Source organism: Otolemur garnettii, unplaced genomic scaffold (assembly GCF_000181295.1).
Source record: "Otolemur garnettii isolate 467f Iridium unplaced genomic scaffold, OtoGar3 scaffold00016, whole genome shotgun sequence".
Classification (NCBI taxonomy): domain Eukaryota; kingdom Metazoa; phylum Chordata; class Mammalia; order Primates; family Galagidae; genus Otolemur; species Otolemur garnettii.
In genome coordinates, this window is record NW_003852411.1 from 1873999 (window position 1) to 1894867 (window position 20869).

A 20869-nucleotide genomic window follows, 5' to 3' on the forward strand; every position below is an offset into this window, starting at 1 on the left:
TCTTCACCAACTTAACTCCTATACCAGCAATCTCCAACTTTTTTGGCACCAGATAACAATTTTATGGCAGACAATTTTTCCATGGACTGGGAGAAAGGGGGATGATTTGGGGATGACTAAAGCACATTATATTTATTGTATACTTTATTTCTATTATTTTATATGTAAAATTACATATAAAATGAGATAACTATACAACTCACCATAATGAGAATCAGTGGGAGCCCTGAACTTGTTTTCCTGCAACCTAGACAGTCCCATCTGGGGGTGATGGGATACAGTGACACCCAAAGTGTGTTGCTTATGTCCACTCTACTCTGCAATCTTGTTTTGGTGGTTGTCACTTCAGAAAACCCTTCTTTACAAAGATAGGATGTTGGAAGTAGAAGTAGGCATTTCACAGATGTAAAGTTGTCTCAACACATTTTTAAGGTCACCAACAGTGGCAATCCTTAGCAGTTGATCCTCTTCCAGCATGGACAAAGTTTATTCACTTGGCTCATTCTGACTTAAAACCTGCCACCAGATGCAGCTATATGACTGAAGTACATCAACTCACCTGCCACCAGATACAGCTTCACTGGCACTTGCCACTCACTGAGAAGAGTTTTGACATGAGTCTACAAGCAACTGATTTATTATAGTCTTTATGAAGTCAAACCTCTTTGCTAATGATAATCTATATTTGCAGCCACTCCCTAGTATTAGCATCACTGCCTCGGCTCCACCTCAGATCATCAGGCATTAGGTTTCTCCTAAGAATTATGCAACCTAAATCTCTCCGTACAGTTTCCAGTAGGTTTCTCCTTCCTATGAGATTCTAATGTTTCCATTACATTCTCAGGAGGCAGAGCTCAGGCAGTATTCGTCTGGGGCTCGGCAGATGGGGACCACAGTCCTACACAAACTTCAAGTTTGTCTTCAAGTATTACCTCCTCAATGAAGTAGTCTAATGCCAACAAATCCCCCAATTTTAAGCTCTTGTGCCACAACAAGCCTCTACATACCTGACACAGTCCCAATTTTGTTTTTTGCAGGGGCTGGGTTTGAACCCACCACCTCCAGCATATGGGACCGGCACCCTACCCTTTTGAGCCACAGGCACAGCCCCCACAGTCCCAATTTTATATGTGAATGACTGACTAATGTGTAGAAACCAGACCATAAGTCAATCCTCAAGAACACATTTGGCACTGCTCATCTTTGGTATTCTAGCACCCAGCCCAGCACATGGCACTTAGTACACTACATATACTCAACAAATACTTGCTTGAGGAAGAGAGGAAAGAAAAAAGGAATAAGAACCCTAAGGAAGAAAGAAGAACAGTATTTTTTTTTCCCCTTGAGACAGACTCTCACTATGTCACCCTCGGTGGCATCATAGCTCACAACCACCTCAAACTCTTGGGCTTAAGTGATTCTCTTGCCTCAGCCTCCCAAGCAGCTGGGACTACAGGCACCCACCACAATGCCTAGCCTTTTTTGGCTGCAGTTATCATTGTTGTTTAGCAGGTCTGGGCCAGGCTCAAACCCACCAGCCTTGGTGTATGTGGCCAGCGCCCCACTCACTGAGCTACAGGCCCCAAGCCAGGAAGAAAGTATTAAACAATGATCTCCATCTTCTGCAGGCCTGGGCTCTAGACGTAACTCTAGGACATCACTGCTACTGTAGCACTCCCAAAATACTTCTATTAAAGGATAAACATCAAATTAATTAACAACAAAATGAGAATGAAAGAAGCTTTATAAAAAGGACTTACAAAAGCTTTATAAAATGGTAGGGTGGGGGGGACATTACTAATGTAGCAGTTCCTACTTTTAAGAATATAACCTGACTGAGAGACTGAAATTTTAGATGCTCCAGAAAGTGAGAGCTAATGGTAATATTATTATACCTCTAACAACTTAGCTACATATTGGAAATCTAGCTATGTTTATTGTCCAGGTGCAGTGACATGATCATAGCTCACTGAAGGCTCTGACTCCTGGGCTCAAGCAAGCATCCTGCCTCAGCCTCACCAAGTGCTATCACACCCAGCTTCACACAATTTTAATAATACAAAAACAAATCTAATGACATTTTAAAACAAGTTATCAGTAAGATAACTGAAATCCAATTGTACTTTAAAGTGTAAAAAAGCAAATTCTAACTTTTAAAACCAGATTCTGTACTCTTACTTGCTACCTACTTCTGGAAATGTATGTAAAGCATGGTAAATTCCCTGTAAAAACAAGGATATATCTTAATTCTGCAAAATCACAGCAAAGATATCATGATTCCATGTCATATAAAGCTCATAAAGATCTGATAATCTATAAAGACAAAAGTTCAGTAGTAGTGTTTTAAGTATATATTCTAATTAACATATATACATAGTATTTTTAAAGTACAAGAAGCTTTTATATTCCAGAATATAAATATGCAAAATAAGGTTAACAAAATTCCTGCACTATATCATCAAGTCCTAATGTTGCCTAAATGAAAGTGAAAAGTATTAAATGTAACTTGGGCACAGCATCTAGAAATAACCAATTTTAGGTCGTTAAAAAATAAAAAAGTGAACCAAAGGCTTATATTCATGGACATCCAGTATTTGATACTTTGTACACCATACATCAAACACTGTAATCTGCCTTTTTAAAGACCATAAGGTATTACATTTTGAAGAATACAAGATACTATGACAAAGAACTCTTCCAAATAGACCTTGTAACTCAATGAATGACTTTAAATGATCTAACCAGGTAGCACCATCCTACTTCCAAGTTAATCAAAACAGCTTTTGCACATACTCAACTCAGTTTGGAAAGAAAATAATTAAAACAAACAGGATACCCACGAATCAAACAATATACCACACAGATCAATTGGCACAATGGGTCATTAAAGATAAACGCCTAAAATAGGAAACACTAGAGAACAACGGTTTTCTTCAACATCTGCTACTCACACAAAATGCCTGGAACAAAAGAACATCTGCAGTCAAAATAACTTACCGTTACAGATTTCAGTGTCATACCATGGTAGGTGCCCATAGTGTCAATTTTGAAGCCCTCCGTTTCTATAAAGAAAAGGGATTTACTGTTAGATTTTATATATCATGTATTTTATGATCTATAACAAATATAAAACAATAATCTGCATTATATCTGACAGTTCAACAGTATAACAAACCCTTAAAGCTACTACATATAAAGTTGAATTACATACTTGTAAAGACAGTAATTTTAAGAAGGATATCAACCTCAAAATACATTCCATATACACCAATAAGCCAATTGTGTGGGTAGTGATTAAGACTATGTACAGTACACAATTATGTTCAAAAATTAAGACTGAATAAAATACTTTATACCTTCCAAATTACTTACTATTAAAACCCAGTGATAATACCACTAAAAGTACCTAATACCATGAGAAGTCCCTAAGTTATAAAAAGTTGTGTTTCAAAGTTACAATGAGGCATATGTAATATATTTTATAGAAAGCAATGTTGTAAATAATGATGGAAGTTCCAAGGCAGAGTTCCAATACGCCCTTTTGTAAAGAGTTGTATGGCAAATATTTTACAAATTGTGGGCAATCAATTATCTGTCACAACTACTGAATTCTGTAGTTGTTGTGCAAGAGCGGGACAAACAGCATATGCATTCAATTGGGGGTGTTCCAATTTGGCCCACAGAGGGTCAGACATTGTCTTTAGGCTATTATTTTCCAATCTCCACTTTATATAAATTGATTCCAAAAGAAAAACACTGCAGTAAATAATGCACTATTTCTCTATGGCATGTAAATAACATGTGTCTTTATCTAGTAAATGAAGTCAGCACACAAAATTCACTGCATCAAGGCAACCTATCCTTTAAAGAAACATAAATGGACTTCAGATTATTTAGGAAAAAAATCATAAATTTTAAACTTCTGGTTGCTTCCATCTCACATTTTCATGAATCAAATCAACATGAACAAAGATCCCAAGAAATTATACTGATGTTAGGCTCACTTCACTAATAACTTACTAGTATGGGAATGGTTCACTTTTGCCAGAACGTCAGACAGACTATCAGAACTATATCAGACTATCAGACTATATCATTGCCTCAGGTCTATGTTTCCCAAGTTCCCAATTTATACATTTTAATTTAGGGAACATGATTTGATACATAGAATCTCCTTAAAATAAATTCTTTAAAAACAGTACTAGTATTAACAATATCAAACAGCTCATTATATATAGCAGACACTACTCTGGAGACTCAACACTTATTAACTGTTCAATCCCTAACATAACCCTGAGAGACAGACACTATTAGTACTGTTATACATATGAGAAAACTGAGATAAATGCAGTTAAAGTAACATTAAGATTTGCATTAAAAGTAATCGTGACGGCTCAGCGCCTGTGGCTCAAGTGGCTAAGGCGTCAGCCATATACACCTAAGGTGGTGGGTTCCAATCCAGCCTGGGCCCGCCAAACAACAATGAGGGCAGCAACCAAAAAATAGCTGGGCATTGTGGTGGGTGCTTGTGGTCCCAGCTACTTGGGAGGCTGAGGCAAGAGACTCGCTTGAGCCCAGGAGTTAGAGGTTGCTATGAGCTGTGATGCCACAGCACTCTACCCAGGGAGACAGCTTGAGGCTCTGTCTCAAAAAAAAAAAAAAAAAAAAAGGTAACTGTGACATAAGCTATCTGAATGTAGAATCCATGCTGTTAGCCAAGAGTTGGCCATTTTTTTCTATAAAGCGTCAGATGGTATCTTTAGGTTCTGTAAGCTATAGAGTGTCTAATGAAACAACTCAATACTGCTGTCACAGAGCTAAAGCACCCACAGATACTACATAGATGAATGAGTGTGGCTGTGTTCCAACAAAACTTTATTTACATATACATGCAGTGGGCCAGATCTCGCCCGCAGACATTACTTTGCCAACCACAGCTCTTAACGTTAGGCCATACTGCCTTTCAATTTCAGCATCAACTCAGTTAAGATGAAGATAAAAATCAAGCATCTTGCCTTCTTTTCCTTTGAATCTTTCCTGGTCATATCTGTTATAGGCAGCTGGGATAGGCTGTTTGGTACGCAACGTCGGATCCTACAGAAAGATAAGAGTTACATGTTAATTTTTGAAAATGACATTTATGTAATATTCATAAATATTTATTTTCTGAGATTATTTTCTTAGTATAGCCAATAAGACAAAAACTTGGAAGTAAACCACTAGTCATTTGATGCTACTTTTGCAATATTATTTACTGCTAGAAAATTAGCATCTGTATTAGGGACAAAGGCAAAGGATCCTAAGTGCATTAACACCAAAGCAAAGGGCAAAACTCTCAGGAAAAATAAAATAGGTATGTTTAATAATTCTATCTGGTTACATAAGGATCTTTATGAAATATTCCCCCACTTACGATTTTTTAAGCAAAAAAGAAAAAAAGCCTTCTAATTCAAAGTTTATTGGGCTACATATTAAGGCCTTTTAATTGAATTACCACCAGACTATTAACCCTCAATTTAAATGAACATGAAAACTATGAAAATAAACCCATGATAAAAGTACAGGGTAAAATAGAAGTAATAGGTGTTACATTTTAAATACAGTACTCAGAAAAAGTTGTCAATCTAATAATGCATTATTTAATTAAGAAATATTTTACCCAAAACTTATAGTCTGTAATAAACTAAAAGTGCAAATTTAAAGACTATTCCCAAAGCTGCTCAGAAAATTCATGAAGAATGAAATACTTTTCTTCTTCTTTTTTTTTTTTTTTTGAGACAGTCTCAAGCTGTTGCCCTGGCTAGAATGCCGTGGCATCACAGCTCACAGCAACCTCAAACTCTTGGGCTTAAGTAATTTTCTTGGCTCAGTCTCCCAAGTAACTGGGACTAGAGGCACCCACCACAAAACCCAGCTATTTTTTTATTATTGTTGCAGTTGTCATTGTTGTTCTAGCTGACCTGGGCCAGGTTCAAACCTGCCAGCTTCAGTGTATGTGGCCAGCGCCCTACCCACTGAGCTACAAGAGCCACCCTAGCAGGATTCCATCTCAACTATTATTCCAAATAGAAGATACTTATCAAGACGGTCACTGGTACACATCTCTATAATCAAGAGCCAAATATTAAAATTTTCAAGTAATGTAATGATTATATAAACACACAAAATATATTTACAGTCACAATGATGATGGCTCAATTGTTTTAAGGTTTCACGTTATTTTCCACCAACTGCTAGTCCAAATGTCACCAATTCAGCACCCTGTGCTTTACCATCACTGTACTTACCCCACTAACATTTTTTTTAAACATCTAGTAAGTCTACCTTATTAGACTATGCTCAAAGAGAACAGAGACTGTGAATCTTTTTCACTATATCTCAAGATCCCTAGCATATCACCTAACAAATGGAGAGTCACTGGAGAGTCACCAGAAGTATTTATCTATTTATCAGCAAAAATCTACTACCTCTGAAAGTTAAATACCAATGATTTCATGAACAAATAAAACTACTACATCTTAGGGTAGCACCTGTGGCTCAAAGGAGTAGGGCACCAGCCCCATATGCCAGAGATGGCAGGTTCAAATCCAGCCGTCACCGAAAACTCCAAAAAAAAAAAAAAAAAATTACTACATATTGCAAAGATGTATTAACACTCTACAACATTTCAAGATACTTTTTAAAACTCTACATAAAACAGAAACATGTATTTTTTATTTTTCCCTCTTTTTTGAGTCATAAGAAAGCAGCTTCAAGTACTTTCTATAAAATTGAAGGGTACATTCTCAGAGTGTCTTAAGTGGCATCTCAAAGAGTATGGCAGTCAACCCTCAGAGCAGCTGAAACTAAGGTACAGTGACATGAAAGATGTCACAAATAGCAATGATAGCAAAAAGACCCCTGAGCTGGAAAGTAATGGGGATTTATATGTTTTAACAATGGTTAGTGATTCTCCCACACAACACTGAGTAGGCCAGCTATAGTTTACTTACTCAGAGGGCTTTTTCCCTTTCAGACTCTTAACTCCAGTTAAGAATTACCACTGAAGTAAGTAACTTTTAATGCTGGGAAGGGTTTTCACATCTTTCAGTCATACCAAATCAGCGTAAGATTTAGAATGTATTCATTTTAAAACACTGTGATGTGTTCAAAATTACAACAATGAAATATACGTGGCACTGTCATTAAAATTACCATACAGCAGTAAAAGATTCCTCACCACAGGTGCTGCATTTGGGGCCGGTCGCTGTTCAGGTGCACGTCCTTCTTCTCTGGCTTTTACAGATTGAAGAATTGCAAATATATTCTTGGAAAAATTCTAAAACATAAATGGTTTTAATTAAGCTCACTTAAAATTAAATACACAAAAATAGTAACATTACTTAAAAATACACAAAAATAGTAACTTTACTTAATAAACAATAACTAAGTTTTCTTCCTGTAGGTTCTTTCCTACATCATAACGATGTATCATTATATAGACATTAAGTAAAAACCAACTACTACTGTGAAAATGACCCAGAAACTACTATAAAACCAGTATTATTCATTTTATTATTTCCATTTTAAATTGCATAATTGTCTACAAATGTATTCATATTCTGAAAAGGAAACAAGCTAACGTTTAAATAAAATGTAACAGACCTGTCAAACAGGCTTCCTAATTCAGAAAGAAATCAACTACTATTTAATACATCCTCCTCTGTATAATAAACTCCAGTGCTAGTTTTAGATGCCAGAAATTAGGCATGAGATATTGAAAGTTTTGGGATACTGTGAGTACTACACTGCAGAAGAATTAGTAATTATTCTGGCTGCCAGCTACCCCAAAACCCATGGAAGCAGCCAGCTAGAGATTGAGGAGGTGGTCCTAAAAGTAGGAGCTATATGGTAGCTATATGGTAATATGTGGGGATCCAGCTGCAGCGGCTACAGAGCTTCTGAAAATGGGATCTCACTGTGTTGCCCAGGCTGATCTCAAAGGCCCTGATGCCATGTATTTTAAATTGATATTTGCTGATGGTTATGAATTTATTATTGTAAAAGAACATGTACTAACATCAGAACAACAAAAGTCACGTTGAACAGCCCAGGTCAGTTTGCTGAGAACAAAATCAGTGACGTCAATTTGAGAGAGAGCCCTTCACATGTGCTATCAAAAGTACACATGCATGTATTTTAACTTCAAAGTTAGTTATGCTAACACCTCCAGAGATTCCTAAATTCTCAATTGCACCTGAAATTGCACTGAAACTGATGATAGCTGCAAACATCCTAGATTGTTAACTATTAATAAAGTAAATTACAATAAAAGAAAAGTCAATGTACACTTCCAAAGATTTCTAAGTGGGAAAGTATAGGTGCTCTTTGACTTAAGATGGAGTTGCATTCTGACTGTAATGTCTTTTGCTAAAAAATATAACCTATGTGAAGCTAGGATCGATGCATCACCGGTTATTGCTTAGCACAAAGGCAAAAGAAGTTTATAGAAGTTAAAAGTAATAAATATTACACAAATAAATGTTTACAAAATTAGTGAAATATAACCTTAGTGAATATATACGTCTGTGTCACCTATTTAGCTCTTCTCCTTTTTTAATTCCTGTAATTCTTTAGAGCAGCAAATACGGGTCTTTCAGAAATTACTGAGAAGCCTAAAGAACATTAGTTTGTGTAAGTTAAAATATTTATGGCATTAAAGATTAAAACTAGACCAGGTGTAGTGGTTCACACTTGTAATCCTAGCACTCTGGGAGGCTGAGGCAGGAGGACTGCTTGAGTTCAAGAGTTCAAGACCAGGCTAAGCAAGAGGGAGACCCTGTGTCTACTAAAAAAGAGAAAAAACTAGACAGGTGTTTTAGCAGGCACCTGTAGTCCCAGCTACTCAGAAGAAGGCTTAGGCAAGAGGATCCTTGAGCCCAAGAGTTTCAGGTTGCTATGGGCTAGGCTGATGCCATGGCACTCTACTGAGGGCAACAGAGTAAGAGAGTTAAGACTCTGTCTCAAAAAAAAGATTAAAACTGGAAAAAAAGGCTCAGCGCCTGTGGCTCAAGTGGCTAAGGCACCAGCCACATATACCTAAGGTGGCAGGTTTGAATCCAGCCCAAGCCCGCCAAAACAACAAAGACGGCTGCAACCAAAAAATAGCCGGGTGTTGTGGAGGGCGCCTGTGGTCCCAGCTACTTGGGAGGCTGAGGCAGGAGACTCGCTTGAGCTCAGGAGTTGGAGGTTGCTGTGAGCTGTGATGCCACAGTATTCTACCCAGGGGGACAGCTTGAGGCTCTGTCTCAAAAAAAAAAAAAACTGGAAAAAAAATGAAATTCCTTTAAAAATGAAAAAGAAGATTCCATGCAAACATAGTGTATTTCACAAAAAATATTTCCCCAAATGCCCAAAAAGTAGTGACAAGAAATTAATGCTCCTTTAAATTTCTGCAAATTTCCTTAATGTCTGACTTAAAAGAAAAAAGCGCTATTTTCATGTCTGCTTCTACATTCCACATTTGTTGTACTATCTTGTTTTGCCAAAAATCTATATGCAAACAATTGAAAAAGGAAGTAAAATTCTAATAGCTTTACAGATAATTATGGACAGTCTTCTTTCACATCATATCAAAACATTATAAACAGCAATTTCTTAAAGGTTAATGCAATGTGGAAACCACATCCATATACTTTCTATACTGTTACTTTAAAATCCATCAGTTTCTCCTGAACTTTAAATGGATTATCTACTCATACATGATTTTATAACAGTATTCACTGGCCATCTAAATATCAATCACTGATTATGTGTACCTTCCAAATATTAACACGGTGAATTACACAATATCAACAAATTACATTTATTAATATTATAGAAGACTCATCAGAAGACTCTTTAAGAATTAGAAGCTGTTATGGTCATAGTAGCTAGCATTAAGAAACTTCTCAAAATTCCAATTTCCTCATGAAAGTTCACATTTCTTATCACTGGCAAAAAAATACTGTCAGTTGCTTTCATTGAAGGAACAGATTTACTCCCTCGTTTTCAAAGAGTATCTGCCAAATACTCAAATCTGAATAACATACTAATTCAAATAAAAAACTGTTTTCTGTGAAAAAGCCAGTGATTTACCCTGCAGCTCAAACCACAGGTGCTATTCATAGAGATTACCATATTTTGATATGCGCAAGTGCTTTACACATTCCAATTTCATTATACAAAAAATTAAAAAGACATATTCAAGGGTCAAGTTGTAAACCCCTTCATTAACAAAGATAAAACAAAATTAATGTATTTTAAAGCTTCATCAAGAACATTATTTATGATGGTTACTAATAAAGTTTGGTGATACTGCCTTGATTCATGTTATTGTACCAGATGTTTTACTTTGATTATGTAGCATCACTGCAAAAGTCAACACAGTGGAAAATAAAATAAAACCTTAGCTGTATTATAAAAGTTGTTGAAAAGCAAATCTTAATATTTAAAAAATAATAAAGTAGTAAGACAAACTCTAGAAGCATTAATCAAAATACTGTTATCAGCTATGGTTGAATTATAGGTGATTATTATCTTCCTATTACTGGTTTCATCATAAAAATTTTAGCAACAAACATAATAATTTATACAAGTTTAACAGCATGGGTTTTTTGTTTGTTTGTTTTTGAGACAGGGTCTAACCATCACCCTAAGGCTGGAGTGTAGTGGTCAGATCACAGCTCAGGGCAGCCTCACACTCCTGGATTCTGGCAATCCTCCTGACTTAGCCTCCCAAGTAATAGGACTATATGCATGCCACCATGCCTAGATAAATTTTGTATGTTTTTTCTGTTGAGACAGAGTCTTACTATGTTGCCAAGGCTGGTGTGGAAATCCTGGCCTCAAGTGGTTGTCCCATCAAGGGCTCCTAAAGTGCTAGACATGAGCCGTAACACCCAGCCTGAAAGAATGTGTTTTAAATGTCATTATAAAATCAGATTGATTTGGGGAACTTTGCAATATAACTGCATAAAAGGACAAATTTATATTTCTTATAGAATCTTTTTTTTTTTTATTTTTTGAGATAGAGTCTCACTCTGTTGCCCTAGAGAGAGTGCCATGGCATCATTGCTCACAGCAACCTCAAACTCCTGGGCTCAAGCCAAACTCTTGCCTCAGCCCCATATGTAACTGGAACTACAGGCATCATCCACTATGCCTGGCTAGTTTTCTCTTTTTAGTAGAGATGGGGTCTCGCTCTTCCTCAGGCCAGTCTCAAGCTTCTCAGCTCAAGCAAACCACCTGCCTAGGTCTCCCAGAGTGCTAGAATTACAGGCAAGAGCTACCACGCCTGGCCTCGTATAGAATCTTAAAACTATCTTCTATTGCTGAAACTCAAAAATTAAGAAGGACATAATAACCGGTAACAATAAAGATCTGACCAAAACCTATAGGGTTCTAAGTATCCAAGAGTATTTTAGTTTTTAGTGGGGAAAAACAGTACATAAAGAGACGATCTCAAAACATGTTTTTTTTTTAAATCTGAATACTTGCAGAGGCAAACCTAGTTAACAAACAATTGTTAATTATTAACTTATCTTTAAAAAGATACAACATTAAACTAAACTCTAACACTAAGTTTTGAAATGATGGTACAATCCTGCCACCTAGAGCCCAAAGAAAATTATCCATCTCAGTTATCTGAAAATATATAAGTACTCACACTTTCAGACAAAAGATAAAACACAATTATAGCCCAGAAAGAAGAAGAGAAGAGGAGGGGGAGGAGAAAAAAACGGGAACAGATGGTGGGAGGGTAATCAGTGCGACCTCACTTATTGTGCATATTGCAAGTGTACACGTCAAATATATTAATAGTAGAGTATAAATGTCTAAACACAACAATTAAATAAGTGAGGTGAATGATGTGTTAACTAGTTTGATGTAAACATTCCAAATTGCACATAAAATCAGCACATTGTACCCCATAAATGCAGTAATATACACAGTTAAGATCTAATAAAATAAAAAAAAAAGAAAATGTAATATTTGGTCTGAAAGCAAGGTGGAGTATGTGTATATCACTATTTTACTCCTGGAGTAGCAGTTTCAGATTTGTTAGTAATTATAATGAACATTGATGAATGAACCTAAGGCACAATATCATTCAAGTATTAGGCATATTAGGCAACAAAAACTAGTACCAGTAGACCATTTTATTTTAAATAAAAATAGAAGCTTATTCATATCCTCAGATTTCTCTAAGTTCTGGAGAATGATCCAATCTCAACCTCAAGTATTTTATAAAACAAATCAAAGTACAAAAGAAAAAGAAGTAATTCTTTTGTTTATATGCTCTTTTCTAGTAGTTTTATTCCTACTAGAACAGCACAATAAAGATAAAATCCCCAAATTCCACAACTAAAACCTATCTGCCTGAAACAGTGTTGAAACAGAATCAATGCATCCTTTCTAGAGATCCATTAAAATAATGAATATCAGTATCTTTCAAATTTTTATTTTTTTAAATTTAAAGTGTACATCTCCTTAGACCACCAATTCATTTCTGAGAATTAATCCTTTGGCCATACACACATATAAATGCACAAGGATATGCATAACAATGTTTTTAATGCACTATTTGGAAAAGTGAAAAGGAGAAAAGGAGAAAGGGAGGAGGAAGGGAAGAAAAGAATGGAAAGAAAAGAAAATCCTACAATATTGGAGCAAAACGAAAACCAAACTATCTCCATGAATAAGGAACTAATAATAAAATTATTTGCTATACCCACACAAGAGAATTTACAAAACACACTCAACAAATGTTAACTGGGCCGGGATGGTTCACGCCTGAAATCACAGCATTCTGGGAGGCTGAGGCAGGTGGATTGCTTGAGCTAACAGGTTAAAGACCAGCCTCAGCAAGAGTGAAACCCCATCTCTACTAAAAATAGAAAAACTGAGGCAAGAGGATCACTTGAGCCCAAAAGTTGGAAGCTGCTGTGAGCTATGACGCCATAGCACTTTACCCAGGGCGACAGCTTGAGACTCTTATTTCACAAAAAAAAAAAAAAAAAGTTAACTGATCTCTACAACTTTTCTACTTTATTGGAGAAAAAAATTAATAACCAGAGAACTTTCCATCAATATTTCTTGTTCATTAAGTTAAGCAAAAAGCTGACTCAACAAGAAAACTGGCCCATTCCTTGATTTACAAATGGTATGTGAAGGGCTTACGTTTTGATTCCAACATTTTCATCATCTTCTTTGGTGACCAACAACCATATTTAAGGATGGAAACACACATGCTCTAATGAATAAACAGAAAGTTTCAATTACCTTTCCTGTGCTCTGTAAGATAGTTGTTCGTGTCCTCCATACTCTCTCTCTGCTAACAATATCTCGGGTCACATCTACCTCAGCATCGACAAAACTCCTCTGTTTAAGGGCAGTTATATCATCATCTAGATCAGTCTTGATAGTAGATCTTTTCTTAGCCATAATTTTGGCTTTGATTGCAGCAATTTTTTCCACCGACATAGCTTCAGACAAAGATCTAAAAGCAGTATTTTTTTTTTAATTTTTACAGCAAGGATTCCTGGAGCACATCATAAACATATTTTGTTACAGCTGTAAGTTTCTGGAAAAAACACTTTAATGGCAATAAGTAAAGTTTTCTTATTTCTATAACTGACTTGATAACTTGTAATCATATAAGATTTTTATTAAGAATTCATGTAGAGCTATTACTTATTCTATAAGCAAATCAGTAATTTCTTAAAAGGGTCAATGCCAAAATATTCTTCACTTTTTTCATCTTTTCCTCCCCAAAAGCAGAACTCATTAATATGGGTGTTAATTTTTATATTTTCTGAAACTTTATTAGATAACCCACCTCTGTCTATGGAAATTACACATACACATAGAGGCCACCTGGGAATGAGGATGAAAAATTCATCTCATAGGCCAGTGGTTCTCAACCTTCCTAATGCCACAACCCTTTAATACAGTTCCTGTGGATTGCGACCCACAGGTTGAGAACCCCTGCTATAGGCAGTTCAAAGTTTAGGTTTTCTTTGAAATTTATTTCAAGGTGTCAAACCTGTATGTCATAGTGCACCACATGTTTTACAGGTGATGGGCTTTTGCATGCCACAAAACACACACTCCTAATCTCTGAAAGACGAAACCATATTCACAACGATTGTCTTTTTCTCCCTTTTATTTGGTTTTCAAATAAACAGCAAAAAAGCTATGCTTGCAGAACTATAAAAAAAGATATAACACTGAAAGTATAGAATTCATAGGATGATAATCTTAAGCAAAGTATCCTTATCACGTAATATGAAAAAAGAATTTAAAATGTTTGGGTACCTTAATAACAGTAGACAAAAATATTACTTTAGTCACAAGATGAAAATCTTGAAATATGTTAGAGAAAATCTGGAAAAAGGACGAAAATTCCTGCAGGTTTAAATACAGTAGTATTATATAGTATTCTGATTTTATTTAGATTAGGTGTGAAGGTACTTTATAACAGATGCACAATGTGTACCCAGTATTTGACTCATTCTGTATAATATTGTGTAACTTTCCCTTAAAATCTAAACATACTGGCATACATTAAGCCAAAAAGCCAAATTCAAACACAATAGTTCCCTAGTTTGGCTTTCCGCAGTTTTAGTTAACTGCTGTCCAAAAATATTAAATAAAAAATCCCCAAAGTAAACACTTTGGTAATTTTTTTTTTTTTTTTTTGAGACAGAGTCTCAAGCTGTCACCCTGGGTAGAGTGCTGTGACATCATAGTTCACAGCAACCTCCAACTCTTGGGCTCAAGCGATCCTCTTGCCTCAATTTTTTTTTTCTATTTTTAGTGGAGATGAAGTCTCACTTTTGCTTAGACTGGTCTCGAACTCATGAGCTCAAGCAATCGATCCACCTCAGCCTCCCAGGGTGCTAGGATTACAGGCGTGAACCACTGCACCCAGCATCTTCGTTAATTTTTAAATTGTGCACAGTCCTGCCTGGCATATGAATGATTCTTTTATGAAATATATTCACACTATACATACTACCTGTCCCATTAGTCACTTAGTAGCCATCTTGTTTATCCGATAGACTCACTTATGGCTATCAGATAGGCAGTGCTTATGTTTAAGTAACCCTTATTTCTTTTTCTTTTTTTTTTTTAGATATAGTCTCACTTTGTCACCCTCCGTAGGGTGCCATGACGCCAAAGCTCACAGCAACCTCAAACTATTGGGCTTAAATGACTGTCATGCCTCAGATTGCCAAGTGGCAGTCTGGGACTGCTGGGACAATAGGCGCCTGCTACATCCAGCTATTATTTTTAGAGACGGGGTCTTGTTCTGGCTCAGGCTGGTCTGAACTCATAAGCTCAGGCAATCCACCCACCTTGGCCTCCCAGAGTGCTAGGATTGCAGGTGGTGAGCGGCCGCGCCAGGCCCTTATTTCTTTTAATAATGACCCCAAAGCACAAGGTAGTGATGCTGACAATTCAGATATGCAACTGCCAAAGAGAAGCCATAAACTGCTTCCTCTAAATGAAAAGGTTGCCTGCCGTTCATTACAAGGCTTAGGTACTATCCAAGGTTTCAAGCATCCATTGGAGTCTTGCAGCACACCCCCTGAGGATAAAGGGGGACACTATACTTTTCTAAACTGTAATCAAGCCTGCATTAGGCTTTCAATCCTAGCACCTTTACTTCCAGCCAAGATGATTAACTCTCCAGACTTGAAATGACCAAAGTACATGAAAGAAGGATTCACTAGCTACTAGCTATCAAGCACTGAAGGACAATGATTCTGACAAATGAGAAAGAAGGTGAGTCCTATGACTACCTTAGCTTAAGGCCTTTAAAGTTTCTAAGACATGACATAAGGAGGAAAACTCAGGAGGAATTAGTAGAATCTCTGAACTGAGGAAACAGAACTGCGATTATAGCAAGATCAAAGTGGTTGGAATTCAGAGGCCAAAAAATAGCCAGGTGTTGTGACAGGTGCCTGTAGTCCCAGCTACTTGGGAGGCTGAGGCAAGAAAATCGCTTAAGCCCGATGGCTTAAGACTACCTCAGGAGAGAGCTGTATAGAAGATCTCCCTCAAGAATTCCAGCAGAGGCTCGGCGCCTATAGCTTAGTGGCTAGGGTGCCAGCCACATATACCAGAGCTGGCGGGTTAAAATCTCGCCCAGGCCAGCTAAAACAACAACAACAACTACAATCAAAAAAATAGCTGGGCACTGTGGCAGGCACCTATAGTCTCAGCTTCTTGGGAGGCTGAGTGAATTGCTTAAGCCCAAGAGTTTGAGGCTGCTGTTAGTTGTGCCGCCAGAGCACTCTACAGAGGGCAACATAATAACACTCTGTCTCCAACAAAAAAACAGAAAGAAAGAAAAGAATTCCAGCAGAGATTAGCACAGAAGAGTAAGGAAACTACCTAAGGCTAGGTAAAGAATCACCCAAGAAGGCAGTGCCTGTGGCTCAAAGGAGTAGGGCGCTGGCCCCATATGCCAGAGGTGGCGGGATCAAACCCAGCCCCTGGCCAAAAACTGCAAAAAAAAAAAAAATCACCCAAGAGAATTAAAGGGAATAATATACAGTGCTCACTCACACAGGGTTAAGAATACCTGTTTCCAACAGCCAGAATGAAACCACATATTCAAGGGGCATTGGATAGAGTACTCAGAATAGTCTTGCCTCAGTGGGGTGGGAAGTAATTACCCAAACTCACCTTTGTTCAAATAATAAATCTTAAAATCAAGACCTGAAAGTAATAAACTATTTCAAAGTGATTTTTAACTATGTCCCAAAACAAAGCTAAAAAGGATACAGAAAGAAAAATCGTGTAGAAATACAGTAATATCTAGCATTCAACAAAGTGAAATACACAACGTCTAGTATGTGATCAAAGATCACAAACCATGTAAGGTAGCAGGAAATCATGAGCCAGAAGAAGAAGAAATATCAATCAATGGTATTAAATATTGCAAAGACATTAAAGTAAGTATAATAACTATATTTCAAAAACATACATTCAATAAGTGGAGAAAAGGAAATAAGACTTTTTTTCAAAAGCAAAACAAATTTCTAGAGATGAAAACTAAAATGTTGGAGATCAAAAATATGACATTATAGAAAAAAATACTAAAATTGAATACATGACAAAAGAAACTATCCAAAATAAATTTTTAAAAATTCAAAGAATATACATAGGGAAAAAAAATCCAAAAAAAGAAAAGAACATAAGTGAGCTGCCAGACAACTTCAAGCAGTATTTGGGTACCTAGAACACAGAAAGATGGAAATAGGAAAAAAATAATAATGAAGAAATAATGACCCAAATTTTCTAAACCTAATAAAAAACTGTAAACTTAAAAATTATCCCAAGAAGCTTAAGGGGCCTCAAGCACAAAAAAACAAAGAAAAGGAAAAAACTCCCTCAATGTCAACAGAATTAAATGGCTTAAACCAGCAAAACGGAAAAATTTTTAAATAACCACACAAAAAAGACACATTTCACTAAAAAATAAAGATGATAACACAGAAGTGAAGTAGGAAGCAGATCCTTCCCCAGTCAAGTCTACAAAAATATCTGGAAACTTACAATCCTCTAAGACTCCATCAGGAAGAAAAAGAACACGTGAACATACAACAATAATAAGCAATTATTAGATTAAAGCAGCAATAAAAAATATTCCAACAAAGAAAAGCCCTGGACCAAATGGATTCACAGCCAAATTTGATCAGTCCTACAAAGAAGAGCTAATACACATTCTACAATTTTGCAGAAATTATTTCATACCTTGAGAAGGATGGCCTACTCCCCAACAAAAACAGGACACAATAAAAAAAGAAAACTTCAGATCAACACCCCTTATGAATATAAATGAAAAAATTCTCAAAAAAAAATACAAACTGAATTCAATAGCCTATCAAAAAAAAAATCCACTACAACATATGTTAATCATAAACAGATTGGTCACATAAACAGAAGCAAAACAAAGATCATCATCTTAACATAAGTAGAAAAATTATTCAATAAAATTCAGTACCTGTTCATGATAAAAAAACTACCAACCAACTAGGCACAGTAGGAACACATCTCGAGATTCTAAAAGCCATATATGACAAATTCACGACCAGCATGATACTGGAGAAAAGTTGAAAGCATTCCCACTAAGACCTAAAACAAGGCACAGATGCCCACTGCCAGCACTTCTTTCTATTCAACAACACAGACCTGTTAAGTCCTAGCCAGAACAATCAGACAAGAATTAAGGGTATCCGAATGGGGAAAGAAGAGATCTCACTATCGCTTTTCACAGACAATATGATCTTACACCTACAACACCCAAAAGACTCCACCCAGAGACTCCTGGAACTGATAAATTCAGCCAAGACTCAGGTTGCAAAATTAATGTACACTATTAAGTAGCATTCTTACACACCAATAACAGTCAAGCTGAGAGTCAAATCGAAGCTACAATACCATGAAACAAGTGCTACCAAAAAATAAAACATCTAGGAATATATTTAACCAAGGAGGTGAAAGATCTCTACAAAGAGAACTAAGAAACAATGAGGAAAGAAATCACAGATGATACAAACAAGTGGATAAACATATCATGCTCATGGAGCAGTAGAATCAACACTACCTGAAGTGATTTATAGATTCAATGCAATCCCAATCAAAATACCAATACCATACTTTTTTTTTTTGGAGACAGGAGTCTCAAGCTGTCCCCCTGGGTAGAATGCCGTGGATCACAGCTCACAGCAACCTCCAACTCCTGGGCTCAAGCGAGTCTCCTGCCTCTGCCTCCCAAGTAGCTAGGACTACAGGTGCCTGCCACAACACCTGGCTATTTTTTGGTTGCAGCCATCATTGTTGTTTGGCGGACCGGGCTGGATTCGAACCCGTCACCTTGGGTGTACATGGCTGGCGCTTTAGCCACCTGAGCCACAGGCGCTGAGTCACCAATACCATATTTCACAGATCTAGAAAAAATATTCTATGCTTCATGTTGAACCAGAAAAGAGCCTAAATAGTCAAGGCAATCTTATGCAAAAGCAATAAATCGAAAGGCATCAACTCCAAACTATACTACAAGGCTATCAAAGAAAAAAAGAAAAACAGCTATAGCAACTAAATCAGCATGAACCTGGCGCAGAATTAGAGACATAGACCAATGGAACAGAACAACAACAACAAAAAGGATACAAAACCATCCACACACAGCCATTTGGTCTTTGACAAAGCAGATAATACAGACTGGGAAAAAAATCTCTATTCAATAAACAGGGCTGCGAAAACTGGATAGCCAAGATCTGTATCTCTCACACTTAAAAAAAAATTTAACTCTAGCTTGGCGCCTATACCTCAGTGATTAGGGCACCCGCGATACACAGAGGCTGGTGGGTTGGAACCCGGGCAAGGCCTGCTAAATAGCAGTGACGACTACAACAACAGCAACATCAACAACAAAAATAGTGAGGCTTTGTGACAGGTGCCTATAGTCCCAGCTACTTGGGAGTCTGAGGCAAGAAAATCACTTAAGCCCAAGAATCTGAGGTTGTGAGCTGTGATGCCTTGGCACTCTACTGAGGGTGACATAATGAGACTCTGTCTCAAAAAAAAAAAAAGAAAAATTAACTCAAGATGCATAAAGGACTTAAATGTAAGGCATGAAACCATAAGAATTCTCAAAGAAAATGTTGGGAAAACCCTTCTAGATATCAGCCTAGGCAAAGAGAATACGAAAAAGATCCCAACAACAACCACAGCAACAATAAAAATACATGAATCTTGATTAAATTAAAAAGCTTAGGCACAGTCAAGGGAATCATTAACAGATCAAACAGACAACCTACAGAATGGGAGAAAATATTCAGAAGCTATACATTTGATAAAGGACTAAAAACTCAAGTAAATCTTCAGGGGGAAAAAAAATAAAACCACCCCCTTAATAAGTGGGCAAAAAACATGATCAGAAGTTTGTCAATGATAGACAAATGTTCAACATCACTAATCAGGGAAATGCAAGTTAAAACCACGATGAGTTATCACCTTACCCCCTGTCAGAATGGCCTTTAATAAAAAGCCCCCAAATGGGTGGTGCCTGTGGCTCAAAGGAATAGGGCACCAGGCCCATATACCAGTTAAAATCTGGTCCCAGCCAAAAAAAAACACCCAAAAGTAATGGATGTTGGCATGGATGCAGACAGAAAGGAACACTTAGAAAACGTTGGTGGGACTGCAAATTAGTACAACCTCTATAGAAAACAGTATGGAGATTCCTCAAAGAACTAATCAATGAGTTTATCATGATTGTAAGATACAAGAATACAAAAAAAAAAAAGATACAAGAATACATAAAAATTGATTTATCTATACCATCAACAAACACAACCAGAAAATAACTTTTCAAAAAAACCTCACTTATAACACTAAAAATACGAAATATTTCTGAACAAATATGACATGTGGTGAGCAATACATGTGCACTGAAAATTATAAACATTGCTGAGAGAATTTAAAGAACCAAACATCTCTCCACTAATAAATGAAGAAATATACCTTGTTCATATCAAAACACTCAATACTGTTAAGATATCGATTCTCCCCAAAATGATCTATTAATTCAATGTTATCCCAATCAAAATCCCAGCAAGCTTTTTTTGTCAAAGTCCAAAACTCATAAGGAAACAAAAAGAATCTAAATTTGCAAAAATATCCTTCAAACAAAAAAACAAAATTGGACAGCCAATTCTACCTGAATTAAAGACACACTATAAAGACACAACAATTGGCTCGGCGCCTGTGGCTCAAGCGGCTAAGGCGCCAGCCACGTACACCCAAGGTGGCGGGTTCAAATCCCCAGCCC

The 20869-nt window shown here is 36.7% G+C and overlaps 1 protein-coding gene across 1 annotated transcript in view; it reads right to left on the minus strand.

Moving 5' to 3' along the window:
* CDC73 (cell division cycle 73) overlaps nucleotides 1-20869 on the minus strand; it is a 126336-nt gene that overhangs the window by 88652 nt on the left and 16815 nt on the right. Inside the window, exons 7-10 of the mRNA XM_003785600.3 lie at nucleotides 13303-13519; nucleotides 7220-7318; nucleotides 5016-5094; nucleotides 2998-3062 (exon numbers count right to left, since the gene is read on the minus strand). Coding sequence (XP_003785648.1) covers nucleotides 2998-3062; nucleotides 5016-5094; nucleotides 7220-7318; nucleotides 13303-13519 — 460 coding nt within the window. The remainder of the gene's footprint in view (nucleotides 1-2997; nucleotides 3063-5015; nucleotides 5095-7219; nucleotides 7319-13302; nucleotides 13520-20869) is intronic.